Source organism: Desmodus rotundus, chromosome 1 (assembly GCF_022682495.2).
Source record: "Desmodus rotundus isolate HL8 chromosome 1, HLdesRot8A.1, whole genome shotgun sequence".
In the NCBI taxonomy this organism is placed as follows: Eukaryota; Metazoa; Chordata; class Mammalia; order Chiroptera; family Phyllostomidae; genus Desmodus; species Desmodus rotundus.
In genome coordinates, this window is record NC_071387.1 from 34789229 (window position 1) to 34815146 (window position 25918).

At 41.0% G+C, this 25918-nt stretch overlaps 2 protein-coding genes across 2 annotated transcripts in view; both read left to right on the top strand.

Moving 5' to 3' along the window:
- Nucleotides 1-529: 529 nt before the first annotated feature.
- Nucleotides 530-5975, top strand: C1H9orf153 (chromosome 1 C9orf153 homolog). The gene is made up of 3 exons (XM_024559992.1): nt 530-595; nt 1647-1822; nt 5930-5975. The coding sequence occupies exons 1-3, from the start codon at nt 530-532 to the stop codon at nt 5973-5975; spliced, it is 288 nt and encodes a 95-aa protein (XP_024415760.1).
- Nucleotides 5976-23326: 17351 nt separating this feature from the next.
- GOLM1 (golgi membrane protein 1) overlaps nt 23327-25918 on the top strand; it is a 63303-nt gene continuing 60711 nt past the window's right edge. Inside the window, exon 1 of the mRNA XM_053923430.2 lies at nt 23327-23409. The gene's annotated coding sequence lies outside the window, so the exon portion shown is untranslated. The remainder of the gene's footprint in view (nt 23410-25918) is intronic.

Here is a 25918-nt window from a genome sequence, read left to right on the forward strand (position 1 = left end):
TGAGTATAAATTCTACGGCCATTTTTAATCCCTCCAAAAGGCATTTAAAAAAGGTCTAACTCTAAAATACCTACAATCCCATATGGTCCAAAGTAAATAACTTCAAAATGTTAATTGTTATTGTTGTTATTAGCCTTTTTCTTCCGGTTAAAAAAAAAATGCTTTTCCCGGATAAGGAGGTAGGTGAGATTTTCTTTAGATAACCTGAAAATCAAAATATGTAAGACAAAAAAAATCTGTATAGGATTCTTTGAACTAACATTCAATGCCTGAATATACATGTCAAGTAAGAATCTGAGGTGTTTCAGAGAAAATATTTCATTGAAGCGTCATTAATTTGGCAGACCTAGAGGAGGGAGAAAACAATAGAAAAACTTCAATGGTATAAAATTTAAAAAGTGCCCCACTTAGAAAGTTCAGAAGATTGAAAAAGTGTTACCCCACTTTGTACTCCATCTGACTTTTGACCTTTCATTTCATCTTCCCTTTCATTGATGTTTTAGGAGTTAGAGAATAAAATCTTAGCACAATGTCCCTCCGCAGAGACACTGACCCAGTGGAAGACGGTGCGGAGACGGAGTTTCCCACGTGTTCGGTATGTACTTACGATACCCTAAGACTGTACACGGAAACTGTACTTTCAAGTACTATAAAAATTCAGACTGCGGAGTTACCCCGTGGCGTGCCTGGGGGGGCCATGGGGAACACAAACTTTCCACTTCAGGGACCTACCTTGTGGGGCCCAGCAAAAGGCAGCGCTTGAGCGGGCAGCTGAGCAGGAGCACTGACTTGTTCTCACGACCCCGGGAGCGGGTTGAAAGAGCCCTTCGCCAGCCCCAGCCCCAGTCCCAGCCCCAGCCCCAGCCCACTTGCTCTGTGTGGCTCTGGCAACTGACCCGACTAGAATCGAAGGGAAACTGCGCTGGGCTCAGTGACCCAAGTTTGGGCCCTCACTTCGTCCCTCCAATTGAATGACCTAAGAAGCCTCTTAGGAATAAGGGGATTAGTAGGCAGAATGCTCTAGAAAATAAACTTTTATCCCTTTAACACAGGATATTAGATACAGAAGGGGGACTCTGAGGGGACAATGTTGTCTTTTCTGCTGACAACTATTCCTGAACACTCCACAAGTATAACCATTTGCATTGCTAAAATATTCCAGTTAATAGGGACAATTACAGCTCCCTTTGCATTGTGTTCCTAAACATTCCAAGCCCTTTGGATACCAGGATGAAGCTTTGGTATCTAGATTATCTGGCTCCCTTTCTTCCTTAAAAGAAATGTAGCCTTACCCAAAATAGATGTCGCAACCCCCAAAGCTGTCTCTGTCCACGCTAACTCACAGAATTGTAGAGTTAGGAAGATCTTACAGACTTTAGAACCCAAGTCTACTGGGTTCATGTTATAAGCAGGCTGTAACTGACGTGTCTAAACAATACCTCTTTCAGGGAATGACCTGAGGCTTGGCCATGCGGTCTCTGCTCCACATTGCCACAGGGACTTGATTTAGTTGGGCAACACTATCTTCCAAGGGTAGATGCTGCTGTTTGCACGGTTATTTGTTATGCTCTTTGTGGCAGGGTTCGTGGATCTGCCAGGTGAGTATCGTTCACCACTCTCACAACTTCCCACTTTTTCCCCTACAGCTGCCAGAATTATATGCCCTTGTTGAGAATTTGAACAAGGAGAGCAAGAAATCCAATCGCCTAAAAACTCATGGTATTTCACCAAGTGAAGGACAGGAAATACTTAGTCGAAACCTGAATGCCATGTCATCCACCAGCAGAACTGATTGGAGAGAAGATCCCCAACCTGTGTTCCTGTGCAATGTGGTTAGAAAAGACAAGGAGAGGCCAGCGTCCATGACTGACCTCCTATACCACAGTTTACTGACTGGCTCACTCTCTCCAGGAGACAGACTCTCAAAATCCCAGCAGAGACTGGCTCAGTACGGGATCCCTCCTCCCTCACACGCTTTCCCTTATGAGATTCTTGTCAATAAGTCCAACTCTTTGGCCACCACGGGGAAGGAGAGTCAGAGTACCACAAAATTACCCAGGCTCGTCAGTACAGAAAAGTGTACCTTTGAAGATACAACTACTGAATATTTATTAATTGAACCAGGTAATCAAACAGATAAGGCCATGTGGGAGAAGAAGTGGAAACCTTCCTGGAAAATTTACCTAGATTTCTAGAGCTGAAAGAGTCAAATATTGATCCACAAGAATTCGGCAGCGCTAATGCCCTTGCTACATATAATGGCAACTGGACACAGAGAACAGAGACTCAAACCTTCCAGGGTTAAGTCTCAGACCTGTTCCCCAAAGAGCATATTATTTATTCACAGCACTTAAACTTTTATTTTTTAAAGATTTTATTTTTATTTTTAGAGAGAGGGGAAGGGAGGGAGAAAGAGAAGGAGAGAAACTGCAATGTGTGGTTGCCTCTTGCACGTCCCCAACTGGGGGCCTGGCCTGCAACCCAGGCGTGTGCCCTGACTGGGAACCGAACTGGGGACCCTTTGGTTTGCAGGCCGGCACTCAGTCCATTGAACCACACCAGCCAGGGCTAAACTTGCATTTTTGAAATGAGCTGGTTAAAGTTGGCCTCTAGAGCACCCATGAAATCAGTCAAGTATTTACTGAGTAATGATTTATAGTAGAGTTTTTTCGAGAACCTTTAATCTTTCATGATCCATCTCTACAAAGAGGAGGAAACTCTCCATGTCTCATTCTTTAATAGAGAAGTACCAATAAAAGGCCAAAGGCCATACAGAGAAAGTAAAAATATATAAAACATATGATTGCAAGTTTTAATGAGATAGGAGTATCCCTAAGGTCTCCATTTTTCCCATGTTGTTTGAGGGAAGTAGTACTTTGTTATTGCATATAGCTGTAAAAATTAGATGAAGCCAGCCCTGGCTGGAGAGCTCAGTTGGTTGGAGCATCGTCCTGATACACCCAGGTTGTGGGCTCGACCCTCGGTCAGGGCACATACAAGACTCAACCACAAATGCATAGAACTATGGAACAACAAAGCGATATTTCTATCTCTCTAAAACTAATTAAAAATAGATTAAACTAATAATATACAATAGTTGAGTCTTTCTGAAGTGGGTTCTTGAACCAAGATAAAACCATTTGCACAGCAAATATTTTGATGCCACAACTTTTATATTAAAAGTAGTGTGGGAGAGACAGGAATAGATTGCTTACTCTGATGATACAGTGTGGGCAAAAGGAGGTTTACAGTTGCTCATATGGAAAATAATACAATAATTAATGAATAATAGTACAAGAAAAAACTCTGTGTTTTGCACACTCACAACTGTAAGTCTACTTTTGCCCCACCATGTGTTTGCTCTAACTCTCTACACTGATGTCTACACAGAGCCTAACACTGTGCTCAGTGGGGGAATGTGCAGTGTATCTTGGCTGTGGTTCATTGGCTTCTTTTTTAAAATATATGTTATTGATTATGCTATTACAGTTGTCCCGATTTCTCCCCTTCCCCCTCTCCCCCCAGTACCTCCCATTCCCTCTGGCAATCCCCCCTTAGTTCATGTCTGTGGGTCATGCATATAAGTTCTTTGGCTTCTCCATTTCCTATACTATTCTTAACATCCCCCTGTCTATTTTGTACCTGCCAATTTGTGCTTCTTAATCCCTGTACCTTTCTTCCCATTTTCCCCCTTCCCCCTCCCAACTGATAACCATCCAAGTGATCTCCATTTCTGTGATTCTATTCTTGTTCTGTTTGTTTGCTTAGTTTGTTTTTGAGATTCAGTTGTTTATAGTTCTGAATTTGTTGCCATTTTAATGATCTTCTTCTTTTCTTAAATAGGTCCCTTTAACATTTCACATAATACACATGCTGATGGTGGACTCCTTTCGCTTTACCTTGTCTGGGAAGTACTTTATCTTCCCTTCAATTCTAAATAATAGCTTTGCTGGATAGAGAAATATCGGTTGTAGCTCCTTGCTTTTCATCACTGTGAATGCTTCTTTCTAGACCCTTCTCACCTGCAGAGTTTCTTCTGAGAAATCAGCTGGCAGTCTCATGGGAACCCCTTTGTAGGTAACTCTGCCTTTTCTTTTGCTGCTTTTAAGAGACTCTGTCTTTAACCTTTCACATTTTAATTATGATGTGTCTTGGCGTGGACCTCTTTGGGTCCAACTTGTTTGGGACTCTCTGTGCTTCCTGGACTTGTGCATCTATTTCCTTGGCCAAAATAGGGAAGTTTTCTTTCATTATTTTTTCAAATAAGTTTTCCATTCCTTGCTCTTCCTCTTTTCCTTTTGGCACCCCTATGATACAGACATTGGTATGTTTGGAGACATCTCAGAGGCTCCTTAGTCTAACCTCGTTTTTTGGTTTTGTTTTTTTTTTTAATTCTTTTTCCTCTTGCTGTCCTGATTGAATGCTTTTTTCTTCCCTATGTTTCAAATCATTGACTTGATTCTTGGCTTCATCCCCTCCACTCTTGGTTCCTGTAGATTTTTTTTTATTTCATTTAATGTAACCTTCATTTCTGCCATTGAAGTACCCAGTGTGTTAATCAGTGTGTTAATCAGTACCCTGCTAATCAGTGTTTTGAACTCTGCATCTGATAGGTTGGTTATCTCAGCTCTGTTGAATTCTTTTTGTGGCGTTTTGTTCTGTTCTTTTATTTGGGCCATATTTCTTCTCTCAACTTGGCAGCCTCCCTGTGTTTGTTTCTACGTATTACGTAGAGCTGCTCTGACTCCCTGTCTTAGTAGTGCGGTCTATTGTAAAAGAGCATAACTGTAAATTGTGTGGGGTGGAGCCTTAAGTGATCGTCAGGGCAGGGCAACCCATTTCACCACTTTGTGGCTCCGTGTAGGGGAGGGTTCAGAGAGGGGACGATGCCACTGCCTGGCTTCTGGAGGTTTGACTGGAAGAAAGCTGTCTCCTGGCACTCACCCTGGTTCCAGTCACTTCACTTTCTCCCTGTGTACCACTTGTGGCCTCCCAGCTGTTGCCCTGGTGCTGAATCCCAGAGGGGGTGGGTCTGTGTGAGTCCAAAGTCCATGTGGGTGCTTCAAGAGGAGTCTCCTGAAAATCTGGTGGTTTTTTTCTGTCACTCCGACCCCCACTGGTTTTCACAGTCAGGAGTTATGGGGATTTATCTTCCTGGCGCTGGACCACTGGGGTGCTGGGTGGTCTGGTTTGGTGCTGGGATCACTCACTCCCAAGGTATCCCTCTAGGTTTTTATCCACCACACATGAGTATGGGACCACCCATTCCTCCACCTCTCTGAGCCACTCCATGACTCTGCCCCTCCTACCCATCTGAATGAATGTGGCTTCTTTAAATCCTTGGCTGTCAGACATCTATACAGCTTGATTTTCTGATGATTCTGGGTGTTACTTGTTTTGTAGTCCAGTTGTAATTTTTTCTGTAGTTGTCTGAGGGGACGAAGCATGTTTTCCTATGCCTCCCTCTTGACCAGAAGCCACTGTGCTTTTATCCTCAGGGCTTACACAAGCATCTTGGAAGCAATGGCACTGGCATTATATGTACTTTTGATCAATCTTCCTCCCTGTTTGAACCACACATTAGGATCCTTTTCTCCTCCCTGTTGACCTCAGTGTTCTGCAGGTCTCTCCATCGCACATTCTTAGTTTCCAGGTACCAAATGAAACACTCTCTCTACCTGCTGTGGCCATGCAGGGCCCTCTCCAGCCCCGTTAGCCAGACCCACCCAACATTCTATTTGGAGGAGGGCTTTAAATGAGGTGGACACCGTAACTTGCCCCTTGGTTTATAAAGATTCAGAAAAGACTTTCTACCAGAAGGGAGGAGACTCAAATTCATCAGAGGTTTATTCTGTCATGAAGCACCTCTGAATCACTGAAAGTTAAATGACACCACCATGTGATTCTTTGAAAATATCATTCTTTTCAGAAAAACAATTCATGGATCTAAGGGATCTGGAATGGAAATATTATAAGGGGATCACAACGTGGAAACAAAAAACCCCTTCAGACTCACTTACAGACATACCATACGACAGTGAGAAGAGATTTGTAGAGAGCAGGGAAATGCATGATGATATTTCGCCCCCGCTCATTTATGGGTCTCTGGTCATTTATCCTCAAGTCGATTATCCAAAAAGTCTAACTTCTTCTTCTTAATGGGATGTGTAGTTTACTAAAATATTTTGGATGTAGACTTTGCTTTGGAGAACATTGAATGCATATACAAAAGGTAAAGAAGCAGAAGCAGCATGGAACATAGGAACTGAGTCTATATGATATGCGTGTAAGATCTAAAATTAAACCACTAATATGGAGTAAAAGATCCAAGCTGACCTGCTAGGGTGTGTGTGAAGGGGAACAAGAATAGCTCTCTAAAACTTTTAAGCACATGAAAAAGTCATAAAAATAGTTAGTAAATTGAATGAATGGAAGAATTAACACCTGAGGATATAAAGATCAACCTGAGAACTTAAAAATAATATGGTAACAGCTGAAAGACATGAGGAAGGAGGCAGCATCTATGAAATAAGAATGGGGTGATTTGAAAAAGAATAAATTGGAAATCTTAGAAATAAAAAATGTGGTCATTGATAATAAAATAATAATAATAACCTTCAACAAATTATCTCAAAGGTATACTGGATAAATCTGAAGAGAGAGGATGAATGAGTTGGAAGACAGCACCAAGAAAGAAGCTCCCAGATCACAACACAGTAAGATAAAGGAGGAAACTATGACAGAAGTTCATTCTACCCTCTGTTACCCTTAACTTTACATTCCTTAACTATCCCCTTTACTTTACCCTTAACTATGTGTCTGATGGAAGTTGCAGAAGAATATAAGGAGAATGGAGAAAAGGCGATGTTTGAAAATAAAATGACAGATAATTTTCCAGAAATGAAGAAACACATGAAAACTTGAATTAAAAAATCTCACTTAGTGTGATTAGCAAGAAAATAAATCTGTACCTAGAAACACGGTAGCAAAACCACAGACCATCAAGCAAAACAAGGAAAATAGAATCTACACAAGAGAGAAGACAGATGACAGGAACAAATGACAAAACGGTGGTGCTGCTCCCACTAACAATAGATGCCAGGCCGTGGTGTCATAACTCAAAATCCTGGGGGAAGACAACTGTCAGTCTGGAATTCACTAGACAGCCAAACTCTCTTTAAAGACTAAGGGTGAAATAAATACATTTTAAAACATAGAAGAGTCAAAATTTTTTACTGCCCCCACTGAAAAAAACCACTAGCAAATATGTACTTTAGTAGGAGCCCAGAGGGAATACAAGAAACAGGTGTGAGCAGTTAAATTCTTAATGATATCTGTATGATCAAATGATACCCATTTTATTCAATGATTTGTTGGCTTGACTCATACTTTAAACTGTCTGGATATATGATGTATGGGCCTCCATTTGTACTCGTTCTCCGAGTCCTAAAAATGTTAAGGGGTGGGTTTCTCCTATAGAATTAAATTGCATGAAAACAACAGCACATAAGTTGGATGGAGGTAAATGGAGTCAGAGGATCCTAAGAGAGAGTGTGGCTGGGATGTGGTAAAAACCAATATATATTGGATTTTAATAAGTTAAGAATGTTTGTTGTAACATCTAGGGTAACTACCAAAAGAATAAAAAGATGATCTACAATTACCAAGCAAATAGAAGGAGAGGAAAGGAATGATTGAAAATATTTAATCAACCCAAAAGTTGACAAGAAAGTCAAGAAGAGAGTATTGGGTTGGCCAAAAAGTTCATTTTTCCATAAGATGGCTCTAGTAGCGCTTAGTTGTCTTTAACTTCATTCGAAACAATTTTGTTACATTGTATTGTGACAGCTGTTATGTGAGTGTGCATTTACAAAAACTTATCACAATTGGTGAATTTTTGTGCAGCCATTTTAATACTAAAGATGGAAGAAAATAAGCAACATTTTGGCATATTATGCTTTATTTCAGGAAAGGTAAAAACGCAAAAAAAAATTTGTGCAGTGTATGGAGAGGAGAAGGTGCTGTGACTGACTGATCAAATGTGTCAAAAGTGGTTTGAGAAATGTCGTGCTGGAGATTTCTTGCTGAACAATGCTCCACGGTCGGGTAGACCAGTTGAAGTTGATAGCGATCAAATTGAGAAATTAATTGAGAACAATCAACATTATACCATGCAGGAGATAGCCAACATAATCAAAATATTAAAATCAATAAATTTGTTGGTGAAAATGAAAAATGTGTCTTTTATTTCACGGGAAAAAACTAAACAACAATTGGCCAACCCAGTATTAAGGTTCAGGTAGGAAAAGCAGAGCAAATAGTAAGATGTGAGATATTGATGTATCAATAATTAATTTAAATGTGAATGGAACAATACTTCAATTCAAAGCCAAAGATTGTCAGACTGCATTCAGAATTCCAATGACACACTGCTTACAAAAGACATAAGCTAAATATAATACTGCAGAAAGGTGGTACAAAGATGGAAAAAGATGTATCTCCTGAACATTAACAAAAAGAAAATTGGTATAGCTGTACTAATATCAGACAAAACCAATTTTAAGATAAGAAGCATCATTAGAGATAGAGGATCACTTATATTAATCATAAAAGTTTTGTTCACCCAGAAGACATAGTTGTCCACTCCGAAGTACCAGGGTGAACACTGGTGGCATGGCCTGCCCTTAGGAGACAGAGCCAGGGAAAGCACCCATGGGGGCCTGGGAGTTTTCCGTTTTATTCTGGAAGGGAAGCTCTTCCCATCAGAATTCTGGATGCACACTATTAACCAGAACCACTATTAGCCACAAAGGGGTTTTGGGAAATTAAGGGTTTTTAAATTGGATGCAACCTAACCTCAAACAAAATTGTAGTCCGGTTAGAAAGGAAAGAAATGGGGGTGGGTGGTTACACGGTAGGCACCTCAGTGTCAGCAGCAAGGGGTGCAAGTCCACAATCCTCATTTTCTGATCCTTGCACTTTCTGCGACCTCACCTCGTGCCCAGTGCGCCTTAGCCACGGCCCTCCAGCCACGCAGCCTTCTTTTGTCCTTTCAGCTCACTAAGCTTCTTCCTGCCTTTGGATTTTGGCACTGAGCCCTCGTTTTCACGGAATGCGTTCCCCTGAGTCTCACATAGTTCCTTTCATCTCAAACGTCACATCCCAGATTCAAACACTCCACCTCAGCCAGGACACCTTGGCCAGCTGATCTAAAGAGGCTACACCATCACTCTGTAACACACCATCTTACTTTAATTCTCTGCTCGGTATGTATATGATCGAACACCCAAATTGTACACCCAACCATATGCTGATCAAAATTTTATCTGATTTTTTTCTTGTTCACTGATGTCTATTGGTCTGTCTTTTTTAGAGTTAGGTATTGTAGCCTCTTAATTCTTTTTTTCAATTATAGTTTATACTCAATATTATTTTGTATTAGTTGCATGTGTACAGCATAGTGATTAAACAATCGTATACATTACAAAGTGGTCCCCCAATATTTCTGGTACCCACCTGGCACCATACACAGTTATTACAACACTGACTATATTCCCTATGTGTAATTTATATCCCTGTGACTATGCTGTAACTACCAATTTGAATTTATTATTCCCTTCACTTTTTTCACCCAGCCCTCAACCCCCCAACTGGTCTGTCTTTCCCAATAGGAATCGTCATTCTGCTTGTCATCCTATCTCCAGTGGCTAGAGTACATCTTTTTAGTGTTTTGTTTTGTTTTGTTTTGTTTTGTTTTGTTTTCTTCATTATAGTTGGCAAGAGTGTTGACCTTTACCTGTTTTAATAATGTGTGATTCTGAATAATAATTGGATAGAGACAAAGTTCTGTTACAATTATTATGAACTTTTTGCTGAGTTCCATAGGTTGTAATTGTAATGAGACTGAGAAGTGTAAGTTGACTATTCTGCTACTGTCAAAAAGAGTGTAGTCATGAGGAGTGATTTCATGTTGATTCAGGAAAGCAGCAGCTTTACTAAATCATGGGTTTTTCCCAAACATTTCTCATCCAGGCCAATTCTTTTTAGTTCTCTATAAAGCCTACTGAACTCAGTATATATACTCAGTATACTCAGTATGTATGTATACTCAGTATACAGTATATGTGTTACATCTGAGTTTGAATTTGGGGCATGGGTAGTAACATAGCTTTTAATTCTTATTTACATTGTCCCTTTTTTTGATGATCTTTTTTTCTATTGCACAAAGAGTGGAATGACAGTTATTTTTTATAGAATCCTGTTTACTGGTACATATGAGAAGGATTGATTCAGTTTTGAAGCTGGGAATATTTTTACTTATTCTTTTTTAAAATATATTTATCAATTATGCTATTACAGTTGTCCTATTTCCCCCCCTTCACTCCATCCTGCCCACCCCCGCCCTCCCACATTCCACCCCTATAGTTCATGTCCATGGGTCATACATATAAGTTCTTTGGCTTCTACATTTCCTATACTATTCTTACCCTCCCCCTGTCTACTTTCTACCTACCATTTATGCTACTTATCCGTATCTTTCCCTCGTCTCTCCCCCTCCCACTCCCCTGTTGATAACCCTCCATGTGATCTCCATTTCTGTGGTTCTGTTCCTGTTCTAGTTGTTTGCTTAGTTTGCTTTTGTTTTTGTTTTAGGTGTGGTCATTAATAACTGTGAGTTTGCCATCATTTTTACTGTTCATTTTTTTATCTTCTTTTTCTTAGATAAATCCCTTTAACATTTCATATAATAAGAGCTTGGTGATGATGAACTCCTTTAACTTGACCTTATCTGAGAAGCACTTTATCTGCCCTTCCATTCTAAATGAAAGCTTTGCTGGGTAGAGCAATCTTGGATGTAGGTCCTTGCCTTTCATGACTTGGAATACTTCTTTCCAGCCCCTTCTTGCCTGTAAGGTCTCTTTTGAGAAATCAGCTGACAGTCTTATGGAAACTCCTTTGTAGGTAACTGTGTCCTTTTCTCTTGCTGCTTCTAAGATTCTCTCCTTCTGTGTAATCTTGGCTAATGTAATGATAATGTGCCTTGGTGTGTTCCTCCTTGGGTCCAGCTTCTTTGGGACTTTCTGAGCTTCCTGGACTTCCTGGAAGTCTATTTCCTTTGCCAGATTAGGGAAATTCTCCTTCATTATTTTTTCAAGTAACTTTTCAATTTCTTGCTCTTTCTCTTCTCCTTCTAGTACCCCTATAATTCAGATGTTGGAATGTTTCAAGGTGTCCTGGAGGTTCCTAAGCGTCTCCTCATTTTTCCGAATTCTTGTTTCTTCCTTCTTTTCTGGTTGGATGTTTCTTTCTTCCTTCTGGTCCACACCGTTGATTTGAGTCCCAGTTTCCTTCGCATCACTATTGGTTCCCTGTACATTTTCCTTTGTCTCTCTTAGCATAGCCTTCATTTTTTCATCTAATTTGCGACCAAATTCAACCAATTCTGTGAGCATCCTGATTACCAGTGTTTTGAACTGTGCATCTGATAGGTTGGCTATCTCTTCATTGCTTAGTTGTATTTTTTCTGGAGCTTTGATCTGTTCTTTCATTTGGGCCATTTTTTTTTGTCTTGGTGTGCCTGTTACATATAGGGGTGGAGCCTTACATGTTCACTGGGGCGGGGTGACGCTGTACGTGGGGGAGGGGCCGAGAGGGAGCAATGGTGCTTGCTCCACTCTCTGCCGGATTTCAATCACTCCCTCCGCTACCCACAATCAAACTGGGCCCCTCTGGTGCTGATTCCTGAGTAGGTGGGCTTGTGCATGCTCTCGGCCCCTGTGGGTCTCTCCAACGAACTCTCCTGTGAGGCTGGGAGTTTCTCCTGCTGCTGCCTCAACCCCCATGGGTGTTTTCAATCAGAGGTTTGAGGCTTTATTTCCCTGTGCTGGAGCCCTGGGTTGCGTGGTCTGTTTCTCTCCCCCACCATTCCTCCTGGTTTATCTATGCTCAAATGTGGGCCTGCGGGGTCTGCCAGCCACCACCTTGTGGGGTCTGCTAGCTGCAGCCTGGCCTGCCCCGTTCCACAATCCACCACTTCGCCGGGTCTATCAGTCGCCGCCTTGCTGTGAGTCCTCTCCCTCCCGGCTGCCCCTCTCGCCCCTCCTACCAGTCTGGACGAATGTTTCTTCTTTATCTCCTTGGTTGTAGGACTTCCATACAGTTTGATTTTCTGTCAGTTCTGGTTGTTTTTTGTTTTTAAATTGTTGTCCTTCTTTTGGTTGTGCGAGGAGGCACGGTATAGCTACCTACGCCTCCATGTTGGCCGGAAGTCCCTATTTTTACTTATTCTTAAAGCAGGCTAGAGTACATCTTTTTAAAAAATTTTGTGTTGTTTTTTTTGTATTTTTTAATGACAGTTGACTTTCAGTATTGTTTTGTATTAGTTTCAGGTTAGGCAATCAAATACTTTACAAAGTGTTCCCCCGATATTCCCAGTACCCACCTGGCACCATACATAGTTTTCACTATATTATTGACTATATTCCCTGTGCTGTATTTTACATCTCGTGACTTTTTGGTAACCACCCATTAGGACTTCTTAATCCCCTCACCTTTATCACCCAGGTCCCTAACCCCTCTTCTCTCTGGCAACCACCAGTCCTCTCTGTGTCTATGAGAGTCTGTTTCGATTTTGTTTGTTTATTTTGTAGAGCGCTTCTTGACACAATAAACACTCAGTGATTATTTGTGGAATGAATAAATGAGTGAATAAAATACTTCTAGATATCTATTGAACGAATGAGAGTATCCCTATGGAACTATACCTTTTCCTTTCGCTACACAACACATTTTCTCTGCTCACAATCATTTTCCCAGAAATTTGCCAGGGAAGATTAAATTCCTGCAGCTACTGCAGTGCCCCCAGAGAGTCCCAAATGTGGCTACTCGCCCTGTCAGGGCAGATGCAATGACTCATGTGTTGTATTATTTCAGAAAGTAAAAAATTTTTAAATCAATCCCTGAATAATCTATGTGCTTCCCTATTGAAAATGGATCCTGTGAACTCAATTCTATTCAGGGTAGTAACCGATGAGTTTTCTTTGTTCTAGACATTAAGATGCAATTATACCTCTTCAAGTCACTAGGTCATTGCCATCACTTGAACTTTTCTTATTTACAATAAATTGCCTCCCAGTTTAATGCATCATGATATTGAGAACCAGTTGTTCCAATTACGCTTGTAATTTTCCTCTAATGTGTATCTGTTTCTAGAATGGTAATAAAATCAACCTAAATCATATTAAAAAAATAAGATTAGAGACTGCAGATACACAGAGTTTCATTAAAAGAGTACGTCATATAATCAGGATTATGAGATAATCAAAATCTAATAATCTGCAAAATTATCGTGGGAAAATTAATGCTTGAATGATACAATCATATGATGATAATAAGCATAATAGTTTTGAATTTGTGTGGCTTCCTATAAAAAAATATGATTAAGGAAAAGGGGTCTCTTGCCAGGTCCTGAACCAAAACAAATGACCTAATTACTGTCACATCTGAAAATAGAACTAGACATTGTGATCTTGAGGAAGGGGGTTATTTATCATGGCAGCAGAGGCAGAAGGTGATAATAAATCAGACCTCTGGGTGACACTAATGAAGGCATGTAGAATACACCTGATCAAAGGCAGAAAGGAATAAAGGAAGACAACACAAACCTGTTGTGCTGAACTAAGCCTGGAGGGTTTAAAAACACAGAACAACGTTATTCGTTGGGCTTTAGACCCATGATGTGGTAACTTTTATTTGGATGTTCCCCCACCCCCAATAATGCCCAGGCTCCTATTGATCCCTATCTCACAGCATGCCTGTTTTTGGTGTGCCTTTATGAACCCTAAGCAGTGGTAAGGATGATGATTATTTACCACTTATAAAGCATAATCTCAATTTGTCTCACTTGAGATACTGTATTAAGACAGCTTTGCTGCTTATGCAAACAAATATACTAGGAGATGGACACAATGTTTCACTCACTTACATTTTTCCACTCACTGTAACTAAGACTCTCACTACCAAAAAGACTCTGCTCCAAGACTCTGGATTTCTGGCCTTATCTAGACAGAGAAGCAGCGGACAGATGTTCTTGCCTTAGAAAGAAAGGAAGAAATTTAAATTCTACATTACTAAATATTCTATTAATGTGAATAAGTCTATTTTTATTTTTTGAATAGATGATATGGTCTAAAGCACTAGAAGTGGAATTATTGCTTAATACAACTTTCTGGAGGGCAACTTGGCAATTAGTATGAAAATCTCAAATCTCTTATAATGTATAAATACCAATCCTGAAGATCTCTCTCCAACAATATGAAAATACACATGTGAGCACAGGAGACCGGTTAAATGTACATACCACATGAAATGGGGAAGGTTAAAAGGAACATGGGAGATATCTATGCACTAATATGGAGTGACTTCTGGGAGACGACTAAAAAAAGCAAAGTGCAAAAGAGCATATGTGATAAGCTATGTTCTGTATAAGGAAGAAAATAACAAAACATACGCATATCTGCATATCTTGAAAAAGAAAACATATGCCCTGGCTGGTGTGGCTCAGTGGACTGAGTGCTGCCCTGTGAACCAAAGAGTCACTGGTTTGATTCCCAGTCAGGGCACGTGCCTGGCTTGTGGGCCAGGTCCCCAGTAGGGGGTGCAGGAGAAGCAACCACACATTGATGTTTCTCTCCCCCTCTTTCTCCCTCCATTCCCCTCTCTCTAAAAATAAATGAAATATTTTTAAAAAGAAAGAAAGAAATCAACCAGTAAACAATGAAGCTGACTGCCTACAGGAGGGAAGGAGGTATAGGCTTAAAGAGATATGAAACTGAAATTACCCTTAGTGGGCCTTTTTATAGTTATGACTTTTGGAAACATGTTAATGTTCTGTATTCATGTGATAAAATTAATGGAGAGAGACAAGATGGAAAATATGAAAGTGAAAGCAAGCTGAAAAAAGCAAAAGAACTCCATTGTATACCCAGTGAATACCATAACTATACTGAAGGAGAGAAAGAAGAAGAACCAGTCCAGAAAACATAAATACAGTACAGTGAGACTTAATGTTGTCTATAGGTTCTATGTCTTTAAGTGAAACCACATGTAACGAAGCCAATTTTACCATAGTCAATTGATGCAAACAAGAGTTAAGTTCCTAGGCATCTCATCAATGTTATAACAAAACAACACTGAGCAAAATGCATTGTTTAAGGACCTGTGATATTTGGCAGGGTAGGAGGACTACAAATATGCTGAGCTCTTTTTAGTAGATTTGTTTGTGTAGTCAGTGAAAGAAGCCATTCTGAAACAATTTTTAGATGTATGGAACAACTTTTAGGATGGAACAAAAAGTAAATGTGTCGATGTTTGGCAGCCAGGATTCTCCCTGTGGAAGAGGGGCTTACAAATATGGAACGGGAGAAGCAAGAATGAACTCTGGGGGGTGGATTGGAATTGCAGGTGTCAGTGGGAACTTATGATTTCTAAAATATGTAGTTAATGTTCATGATCAGAAGATGCCTCTGCTCACCAAAAAAAATTTGTAACCCCAGATGAATACTTACACCCGTTTTGTGGTCATTCGCAGACATGCGCAAAGCAGCAAAATCTTTGAGTCACCTGATTTGCATGTTTTCAGTGAGGTTGACACAGGTGTCCCTCTGCTTTCTGGCTTCCACTCTCACACCATAAACGAGTGTCCTTTTTGCAGTCTATTTAGTGCCACATTTTCCCATTTTTGTGCTTTTTGTCAGCGATTTTGTTGTTTGAAATGGCCCCTAAGTGCAGTGCTGAAGTGCTTCCCATCCAGTATTCCTAAGTCCAAGAAGGCTGTGATGTGACTTATAGAGAAAAAAGTGTGTTAGATAAACTTAGTTAAGGCATGAAATATAGTGCTATTGGCCGTGAATTCAATGTTGATGAATCAACAAAATATAGTAAATAAGATGTCTCTAAAAGAACACATATAAAACAAAGTTATATATCGATCAGTTAATGAAAATGCTGTGATCAGAGGCTTGCAGGAGCCTAACCCTGTCTGTGCCTCTTTTAGCAATGCTCCAGTATTTGCTAATTCAGTGTTTGTGGCAGCTTTATAGAACGTAACTAATGCAGGTAAGGAGAATGGGCTATGTGTGTACACGTGCATATTTGCATGTGCATTTGGCATGTGGGTAAGTATATGTTTGCATGTATTTGTTTTAGGCATATATACTGTACGTGCATATATTTCCTCGCTCTGACTGCTGAAAGTGCCCAGCAGCAAACACATCCTAGAAGCGATGAGCACCTCTAGCACTCAGGTACTTGTCTCTAATACCATTCTCCACCAAGAACCAGAGCTCCTTGGTCAAGTGGCTGATTCCAGGGAGTGGGTAGGATGGGCACAAGATGACCCTGGAATATCTCAGTAGGGAAGTGCTCAAAAATGATAGAGGCAGCCAGCTCAAGGGGGCCTTTGGTCAAGTCTGGGACAACATGCGCGTGAAAGTAATTGAGTCCAGTAGTGAATTACAAACCACTGGGAGATAAAACAGGGATCCGTGAGTCCATACCCATTCTTCATAAAGGAGAGAGAAGGGAGTTCTTGCTTACAGTAGAATGCTGAGTGCCAACTGGTAAATGTGGTCATTGTGCTAGAGTTGGAAAACCATCAGTTCTCGGCCATTGTTATAAAGATTGGTTTGGGTAAGGATCAGTTAATGCTAAATCTAGGGACAAATTTTGATGAGGAGCTAGATATTTGAGTGTTTCTCTACGAGTTGCTTGGGAGCTCGAAGAGAAAACAGTAACTACGCATGGAGAATCAGACAATACTAGACGAGTATTTGGATTGAACTGCGATCGCTGAAACAACCAGGATTTGGGTTTGTTTATGTTTTAAGATGTTTCATCTGGAAATAAGTTCAAATTTACGGAAGACTTGCAAGAATAAGAATAGTACCAAGAACATTTTTACATCCTTTACTCAGATTCACCTATTGTTAACAATTTACTCCCAAATAGTGGTGTATGTTTTCTAAGAATAGGGATACTCTCTTATACAAGCACAATACAGTTATCAACTTCGACAACTTGCTTCTGAGATGATGCTTTCATCTAATCTGTTGTGACATCACAGTGAGGGACAGATGGATACCCTGAAAAGCACACAACAGCAGGTTATGCTGGGAATGTGTAACCAGAGTCTAATTATGAAGAAACGCCAAACAGATCTGCAATGAGAAACATCCTATTTTCTCAAAGAGTTGGGGGAACCTCTGTTCTTTTACAATGTTAATGTCATAAAAACACAAAATGGCTGTGAAAAATGTTCCAGATTAAAGGAGACTAAAGAGATATAACAACCAAATATAGTGTGTGACCCTAACCTGGATCCTGTACTGGAGAAAATGCTATAAAAACATTATAGATATTAGCGAGTCAACATATGAGATTAGAATATGAACAAAAGTATCGTCTCAGAAGTAAGTTGTCAAAGTTGATAACTGTATTGTGCTTGTAGAAGAGAGTATCCCTATTCTTAGAAAACATACACCACTATTTGGGAGTCAATTGTTAACAATAGGTGAATCTAAGTAAAGGGTGTAAAAATGTTCTTGGTGCTATTCTTATTCTTGCAACTCTTCTGTAAGTTTGAACTTATTTCCAAATGAAACATCTTAAACCAAAATTCTGGTTGTTTCAGCAATCACAGTCTGGGAATGTTTTTCCAGGAAATTTTAAGTGGAGTTGCAAAGATGAGTGTAGTAACAGAATGTTTGCTGCCGTGGTATTTACAAAATCCCAGAGTTGGAAACAATTTAAGTGCTCTAGGATAGGAGACATTAAATAAATTGTGGTATAATGGAATAGCATGCCAACATTAAAAGTGATGTGGAAGGTTCACAGTATGTTAAGTAATAAAATACAGTTGATAAACGGTATTTACCATATATTCATGTGGGTATTTGTGTGTATTACAGGTTGGGTTTCCCCATGAAGTGGATTTTGAAAAGGATTTGCATGTGAGTGATTCTTGGAGAAGCGTTCTGAGAAATGTCAGCTCTAAGGGTGTGTGGGAAGGAGGATTGGGCAGAGGGAGAAGTTGAAATTAGTGTAGTCACAAGAGAGGTCTCAGCCGACTGCGGGCACTTCTCAAGCTGAAGCTGGGAATTTCCTTCAGAATTGCCCCAGATTGGGGCCCTGACGTATGCTGAGCAGATCAGACAGTGCCTGGCGTTCAGGAGTGCTCAATCCTTGCTGCCGAGGAAAGGAAGGAGTGAACGATATCAATTCATTTCAAATACGGTTTCTGTGGAATCTGAATTCACAGGTCCCACTTTGAATCACAGAATGGCTTTGTTGTTCTGCAAAGAATCCTTATTATATCCACTTAACATATTTTTGTCTTCTTAGCACAATATATTCATATATTGTCATTCTGAAAACTTCAGCTTGCATTTTTCTAGAACTACACAAAATTGCTATTTTTATAAGCCACAGTGATTGAAAATCAGCAGTTTTATATGATATAATCTTATAAAAATCTCATAGTAAAATATTTAAACCATAGAACCATACAAAGTGACACACGAGGTCTCCGTTTATTCCCCCCTTGTCAATCCCACCCTCTTCCCCAGGGGTCACCACAGTTACAATGTGGTCTACAAACTTCCATTTGCTTTCTGGGCACACACATTTCTGCTTTTGTACAACGCAAATAAAAGAGGCTTAGTTTTTAGGAAAACATACTGTACACCATGACCTTAAATTCTTTCTGAGTCTGGACCTATGGTGACACCTCACTATTTGCAGTTGCTACATACTGTGATTAATATAATTTACCATAATTACTGAAATTTATCCCATCCTGTCCTCTGCTGATGGACATTCAGTGGTTGTCAGTCATTCGCCACTGTCACAGTGGCCATTTATTAAAATGATGAAATAGCCTTTCATGTAGAGTTGCCGTGATAAGGATTCCTGCCAGCGGGAAAGCGAGCGAAGGGCCTCAGGAAGGGTTCACCGATTTCAACTCCCATCAGAAGTTCTGCAGCGTATGTGTTTTCCCACATCCTGATAATCACTGAATATTATCAATTTTTAAAAATAATCTTTTGTTACCTCATCTTACAGGTGAAAGACAACTCATTTTAATTGTTGTATTTGTTTCTCTGTGAATTGCCAATAGGCAAGGCTATGAATACATAGACCTGGCCAATTTTTCTACCCGATGGTTTGTGTTACTCTTACTGATTTATAGGAGTCCTTTAAGTTAATCTTCTGAAAGTCATAATGTTTTGGTAAATATTTTCTTCAGTTTGCTATTTGTTTTAATTTTGCTTTTAGCTTTTGTTAAATACAAAAATCTCTTAAAAAATTTTATGCTGTCACATCTAAAAATCTTTTGCTAGATGGCTTTGAGTTTACTTTGGTCTTAAGAAGGCCTCTCCTACATTAAAAAAAACCAAACAAAAAAAATCCCCTGCTATTTATGAGGTATTCAAACAGGTGGTGAGAATACTGAATACATGAATGAATGAATAAACTAGAAGAAAGTGTAGGAGAATATCTTAGGTTGGAGAAGGCAACACTGTATTACAAATAAGGTAAAACAAGTCCATTTCCTGCATCATATCTCAGATTAAACTCTTACTTTTTCACATTTTGCAAAAGCATGCCTGATGGGAATGAAAAATAGTACAACCATTTTGGGAAACAGTTTGGCAGTTTCTTCTCGTGTGTTTCTTAAATCATATTTTTTCAGGCTGGCCCCCAGACTTTGGTATACCCTCAGCGAGCCATTTTCCTTCTCACCTGCTGGAGGAAGTAATAGGCACTGCATCAGGCCCCCTACCGGCCCCCACAGCTGGTTCCTCCACGATCCTTTGCTTTGGGGCCATTCCCTAACATGTACGTCACACCAAGCAGAGAAAACTGGGAAAGCTGCTCAGAAAGAACCTCGCTTTTAAAGGGTGTCGTAGGTCTCAAAACACATAAAGGCACCCTTTTACTGCTTAGCTGAGTGTTGGAGGCTTTTAAAAAGCTGGTAATATTTCCTTCTCAACCTCAAATCACATTAAGAGTCATGATACTGTGAGTCCATAATCCGAATGATCCGCAGCCCCAGTCGGTGCAGGACACAGATGCTAGTAGTTGGAATGCCCGAAATTATGAGAGGCGTCTACTCTGCACGAAGAGGTATCCCCACCTCCCTTTGTACTATAACGAGCTGGCCTTTCAAAGGCTTCAGATGATCTTCCAACATAGGATCACCAAATTTAGCAAAAGACAAATACCCCCAAACCAAAAAACCAGGATGCTGCTCAGTTAAGTTTGAAATTCAAATAAATGGGAAATAATTTTTTTAGTATCTGACCCATGCAATATTTGAGATACATTTATACTAAAAACTTATTTTTTTAAGATTTTATTTATTTATTTTTAGAGAAAGGGGAAGGGAGGGAGGAGGAGAGGGAGAGAAATATCCACATGTGAGCGATACATCAATGAGTTGCCTCTTGCACGCCCCCAAGTGGGGGCTGGGCCCACAACCCAGGCATGTGCCCTGGCTGGGAATTGAACCAGCAACCTTTAGGTTTGCAGGCCGGCACTCAGTCCACTGAGCCACACCAGCCAGGGCTAAAAATTATTTGTTTTTTATCTGAAGTTCCTATATAATTGACAACCCTATACAGGTATCAAAAAGATTATGAGTCAGAAGTCTTTGAGCTGTTTGTGGCAAAAACCCAGCTCATATTAGCTTAAGTAAAATTGGGAATTAATTGGATGATATAACTGAAAAGTTCAAGGATAGTGTTGGCTTTAGATTGGCTGGATACAGATCAAACGACATCATCAACACTAGGTGTTTGTCTCTGTCTTTTTCAACGTATTAGGCCGATGTCTCTACATGGTGTCCCTAAGCAGCTCTAGGCTTGCCTTCTCCCAGTATGGGTTGCCTTAGTGGGAAAAAGAACCCCTCTTTCCCAGTAGCTCCAGCAAAAGTCCCATAATGGAGTCTCATTGGATAATTGGGTCACGTGCCTATCTGGACCCAATCACTACTGCCTTTGGAACTGGACATTGTATTAGCTTTCTTTGGCTACCATAACAAATCACCAAAACTGGATGGCTTAAAACAACAGAAGTTTTATTCTCTCGTAGTAAAGACTCTTGGGGAGACCATCCCGTGCTTCATCCAGCTTCTGGTGGCTCCAGGTTTTCCTTGGCTTGGGACTCTAGACTCTGCCTGTGTGGGCACATAATTGCCACCTCTCTCTGTCGCAATACTCTTATGATTGTATTTTGGGCCCACCTGGATATCCCAGAATAAGCTCCTCCTCTCAAATTCCTTAATCATAACTTTTGCCTTGGAAGGTAATATTCACAGATTCTAGGGATTAGCACATGGAATATCTTTTTAGGGGGTCACCTTTCAACTCACTGTAGACATTAGGATTGAAAAGTCAGTGAGAAAGAGTTCTCAAAAAAAAAATGGCGATGCCAGTACTTGAGAAAGGGAAAGATCAATGCTGGGAAGCAAACATAACAAGGTGTTAGTGACAAGGACTTTCTATTCTATTCCATTCCACTGATCTCACGTATTTATTGAGAAGGCCCCTCCAACGTGCTGGGCACTGTACAGCCCACAGGAGCCTGTAGTCCAGTCTGAAGTGTTTACCCAGCACCTACCACGTTAAATGCCAGGGAGGATACCACACTGACAAAGGAGAGTCCCTTCCTTGGGAACTTGGCAGACTTTATGTGGTGGGGCAGAAATGCGGTGCGTGCTACGAGAGTTGGTTCTGATTGGGGATTTTGAACTGCGCTGGGATCAATGGAAGGGGAAAGGGAGCTCTTGCAGGCAAAATAGCAGAGCAGAAGCTGGGTGGGGATCCCTGGTATGGAGAGAGGACATTTGGACAAATAGCCAAGAATGCCACGCTAAGATTCTATACGGGCAAGAAAAAGCCGCACTGAAATTTATTAAAGAGGGGTGATGTGACCAGATTGGTGCTTGGGGAAGATGATAATGTTGTACAGAATGTTTGTAGAGTCTGAGGTAAACCCATGAACCCTTGGGTATACCTTTCAATGTTACAACATTCCCACCTTACCCACCCATTTACAATGATTCCCCAACCCAAACTTGTCCCCTTGCTTTTCTGCTTCAGGCTGTGTCCCTCTGGACATCATACTGGAGGACTTCTCCTTTATTAAGATAGCCACCCATCTAGGCCTGGGTCTGGCCGCTGTGGTGCACGTGGCTGCCCCAGTGTCCAGGTTCCCTCAGCATACGCCAGGCAGCAGCAAGTAAGGCCGCCTCCCCTGGCACCCGGAGCAGTGTTGTAGCAGAGTATTGCCAATGAGAAACCAACTGTGAACAGCTTCCCCGCGCACCATAGAGGGAACGTTCCAGAGGGCAGCATTCCAGCAAGTGCTACTGGCACCACAGCAACTTGTCTGACACTCAGGGAGCCACACCCTTTCTGTGAGGTGTTGGAGAGGGGGCTCTTTCGAAGATGCTCCTTCTGAGCCCTAAGAGGTAGCAATTGCTCCATATTTCTGCCATTCTTATATCCCTTAAAGTTCTCTCTGCTACTTGTTATTCAGATTTTCATTAGTGCAACTCTGCTATAGTTAATGATTCTTTATATTAATCTTTCCCTGTTCAGATTACTGTGATTCCTCTCTCCTGATTGGACCCAAACTGGTACACCCTTCTGGACCTGCCTTATCCAGTATAGTAGCTACTAGCCACATGGGCCCATTAAGCACCTAAAATGTGGCTGGTGCCGACAAAAAGCCAAATTTTTTATTTTATTTAATTTAAATGAAAATAAGTGAAACTGTAAGTCTTTCCATTAAATACTTTAGTGCATGTAAAATATCTCATTCACATTTTATTACAGTAATTACATGTTGACATGATAATATATTGGATATAGTGGGTTAAATAAAATACATTAAAATAATTTTTTTGTTTTTATTTTTTTAAAGTGGCTAGTAGAAAATTTTAATTACATACATGGCATGAATTCTATTTCTATAGGACAGTCTTGTTCTACACCCATTTTCCACATAGTCCTGATTTTCCTAAAGAGATATGACTTCTGTTTCTCCCCCATAGCTCTTTGAATTTCTCTTAGAATCTTTGTGGGGGATATTGGTTAGCTTTTTTTTTTTTTTCTTTCTTTTTTCTTTCTTTTTTTTTTTTTGCCTCACAGTATTCTGTCTCCTTTTGGGAACTGCCCTGCCTGGTTTCAGAAGCTGTAACGCCCAGAACAAAGGCTGAGTAAAGAGACCTTGGGACCATAAGCCACTAAGGAGACAAAGCTGATCTCCCTGGCAGGGGTGCCGCCTCTGCCTCCTTTTACTTCACCACGCTTGGCCCGGGACAGATGACTAGTTAGCCAATGACAGGTAAGATTCCTCAGGGGAGGGATGACCTAAGACAGGCATGGTCATGAAGAGGCCCTAAGGGAAGGACTTGGGGGGCTATAGAAAAAGGAGGTAATGGACCCTTGCCCCTAGGCTTTCACATAGCCTGAGTCCTCATTCTGTCCCGCAAGAAGTCTCCTAATCTCTTGGCTGCCTTACTTCCCCTGCCTGATTTAAGCCTGAAACAATGCTGGAAGTGGGTGCGGCCCTGTGCTAGAAAGGGTGGGTTCCCCAGGGCAATCAGGCCTAAGAAAGAATGCACAAAATCCTGTGAAACCTGCTTTGCTAATACTGTCAATTTTCTGATAAGGGTCCAAGCATAAAATGAGTTTGTTTTCCAAAGTTTTATGGCCCTTTAGCTAACTAACCATGACTCAGAATAAGCCCTCATAGTTCTTTGAATGTTATCTACTGTTTGATCATTACTGCCTGACAATGATGAACGAAGACCTTCCTTGAGGCAATGCTCCCAGAAAAGCAATAAAAGCCTGTCCAGGCAAGGGTCAGGGTGCTCTCTTACTCAGAGAGCAGCCATGCCATCCCTTTTTCTCCACAGGACTTTTGCAGTCCATGTGAATTTGTTCGTTGCATTCACAACAGTGTGGACACCGCTGGTCAGAGTCTGCATCAGTCTCCATGCATGAATGTCCCATGGTGCTAGCTTTGATGAAAATGAGTGCCCATATCCCCCTAGAGAGACCAGAGGGCTTGTGCCTGCTAGCCTGAGGGAGGACTCCAATGCATTGCATCAGAAGCTCCTTCCTGACACTTCGTATCTTGATCAAATGTTACAAGAGATCCGTTGAAGGTCCTGTTTCTTTTTTTAAGTATAGTTTGTTGATTATGCTATTACAGTTGTCCCATTTCCCCCCCTTTATTCCCCTCCACCCTGCACACCCCCTGCCACCTGTATTCCCCCACTTTAGTTCATGTCCATGGGTCATACATATAAATTCTTTGGCTTCTACATTTCCTATACTATTCTTAACCTCCCCCTGTCTATTTTCTACCTACCATTTATGCTACTTATTCTCTGTACCTTTCCCCCTCTTTCCCCGTCACACTCTGCTGTTGATAACCCTCCATGTGATCTCCATTTCTGTGGTTCTGTTCCTGTTCTAGTTGTTTGCCTAGTTTGCTCTTGCTTTTGTTTTAGGTGTGGTCGTTAATAACTGTGAGTTTGCTGTCATTTTTACTGTTCCTATTTTTGATCTTCTTTTTCTTAGGTAACTCCCTTTAACATTTCATATAGTAAGGGCTTGGTGATGATGAACTCCTTTAACTTGACCTTATCTGGGAAGCACTTTATCTGCCCTTTCATTCTAAATGAAAGCTTTGCTGGATAGAGCAATCTTGGATGCAGGTCTTTGCCTTTCATGACTTGCAATACTTCTTTCCAGCCCCTTCTTGCCTGCAAGGTTTCTTTTGAGAAATCAGCTGACAGTCTTATGGGAACTCCTTTGTAGGTAATTGTGTCCTTTTCTCTTGCTGCTTTTAAGAATCTCTTCTTATCTTTAATCTTGGGTAATATAATTATGATGTGCCTTGATGTGTTCCTCCTCGGATCCAACTTTTTGGGACTATCTGAGCTTCCTGGACATCCTGAAAGCCTATTTCCTTTGCCAGATTAGGGAAATTCTCCTTCATTATTGTGTCAAGTAACTTTTCAATTTCTTGCTCTTCTTCTCCTCCTTTTGGCAGCCCTATGATTTGGATGTTGGAACGTTTAAAGTTGTCCTGGAGGTTCCTAAGCCTCTCCTTATTTTTTTGAATTCTTATTTCTTCATTTAGTTCTGGTTGAATGTTTATTTCTTCCTTCTGGTCCAAACCATTTATCTGAGTCCCGGTTTCCTTCCTGTCATGGTTGGTTTCCTGTACATTTTCCTTTATTTCACTTTTCATAGCCTTCACTTTTCCTCTAATTTGCGACCATGGTCAACCAATTCTGTGAGCATCCTGATTACCAGGTTTTTGAACTGTGCATCTGATAGGTTGGCTATCTCTTCATTGCTTAGTTGTATTTTCTCTGGAGCTTTGATCTGTTCTTTCATTTGGGCCATTTTTTTTTGTCTTGGCACACCTGTTACGTAGTAAGGGGCCGGGCCTTAGGTGTTCACCAGGGTGGGGCAACCCATGTTGCTGTGTTGTGACGCTGTATGTGGGGGAGGGATCCGAGAGAGAACAGTGTCACTTATTCGGCTCCTGCCCTGCTTTCAGTCACTTCTCTGGCTACCCACAAGCAAACTAGGCCCCTCTGGTGCTGATTCCAGGGTGGGTGGGTTTGTGTACGTTCTAGGACCCCGTGGGTCTCTCCAATGAACTCTCCTGTGAGGCTGGGAGTTTCTCCCAGTGCTGCCCCACCCCCCACAGGTTTTTCAATCAGAGGTTTGAGGCTTTATTTCCCTCTGTTAGAACCCTGGGTTGCACGGTCTGTCTTGCTCCCCAGTTGCTCCTCCCAGTTTATCTGCACATGAATGTGGGACCGCCCGCT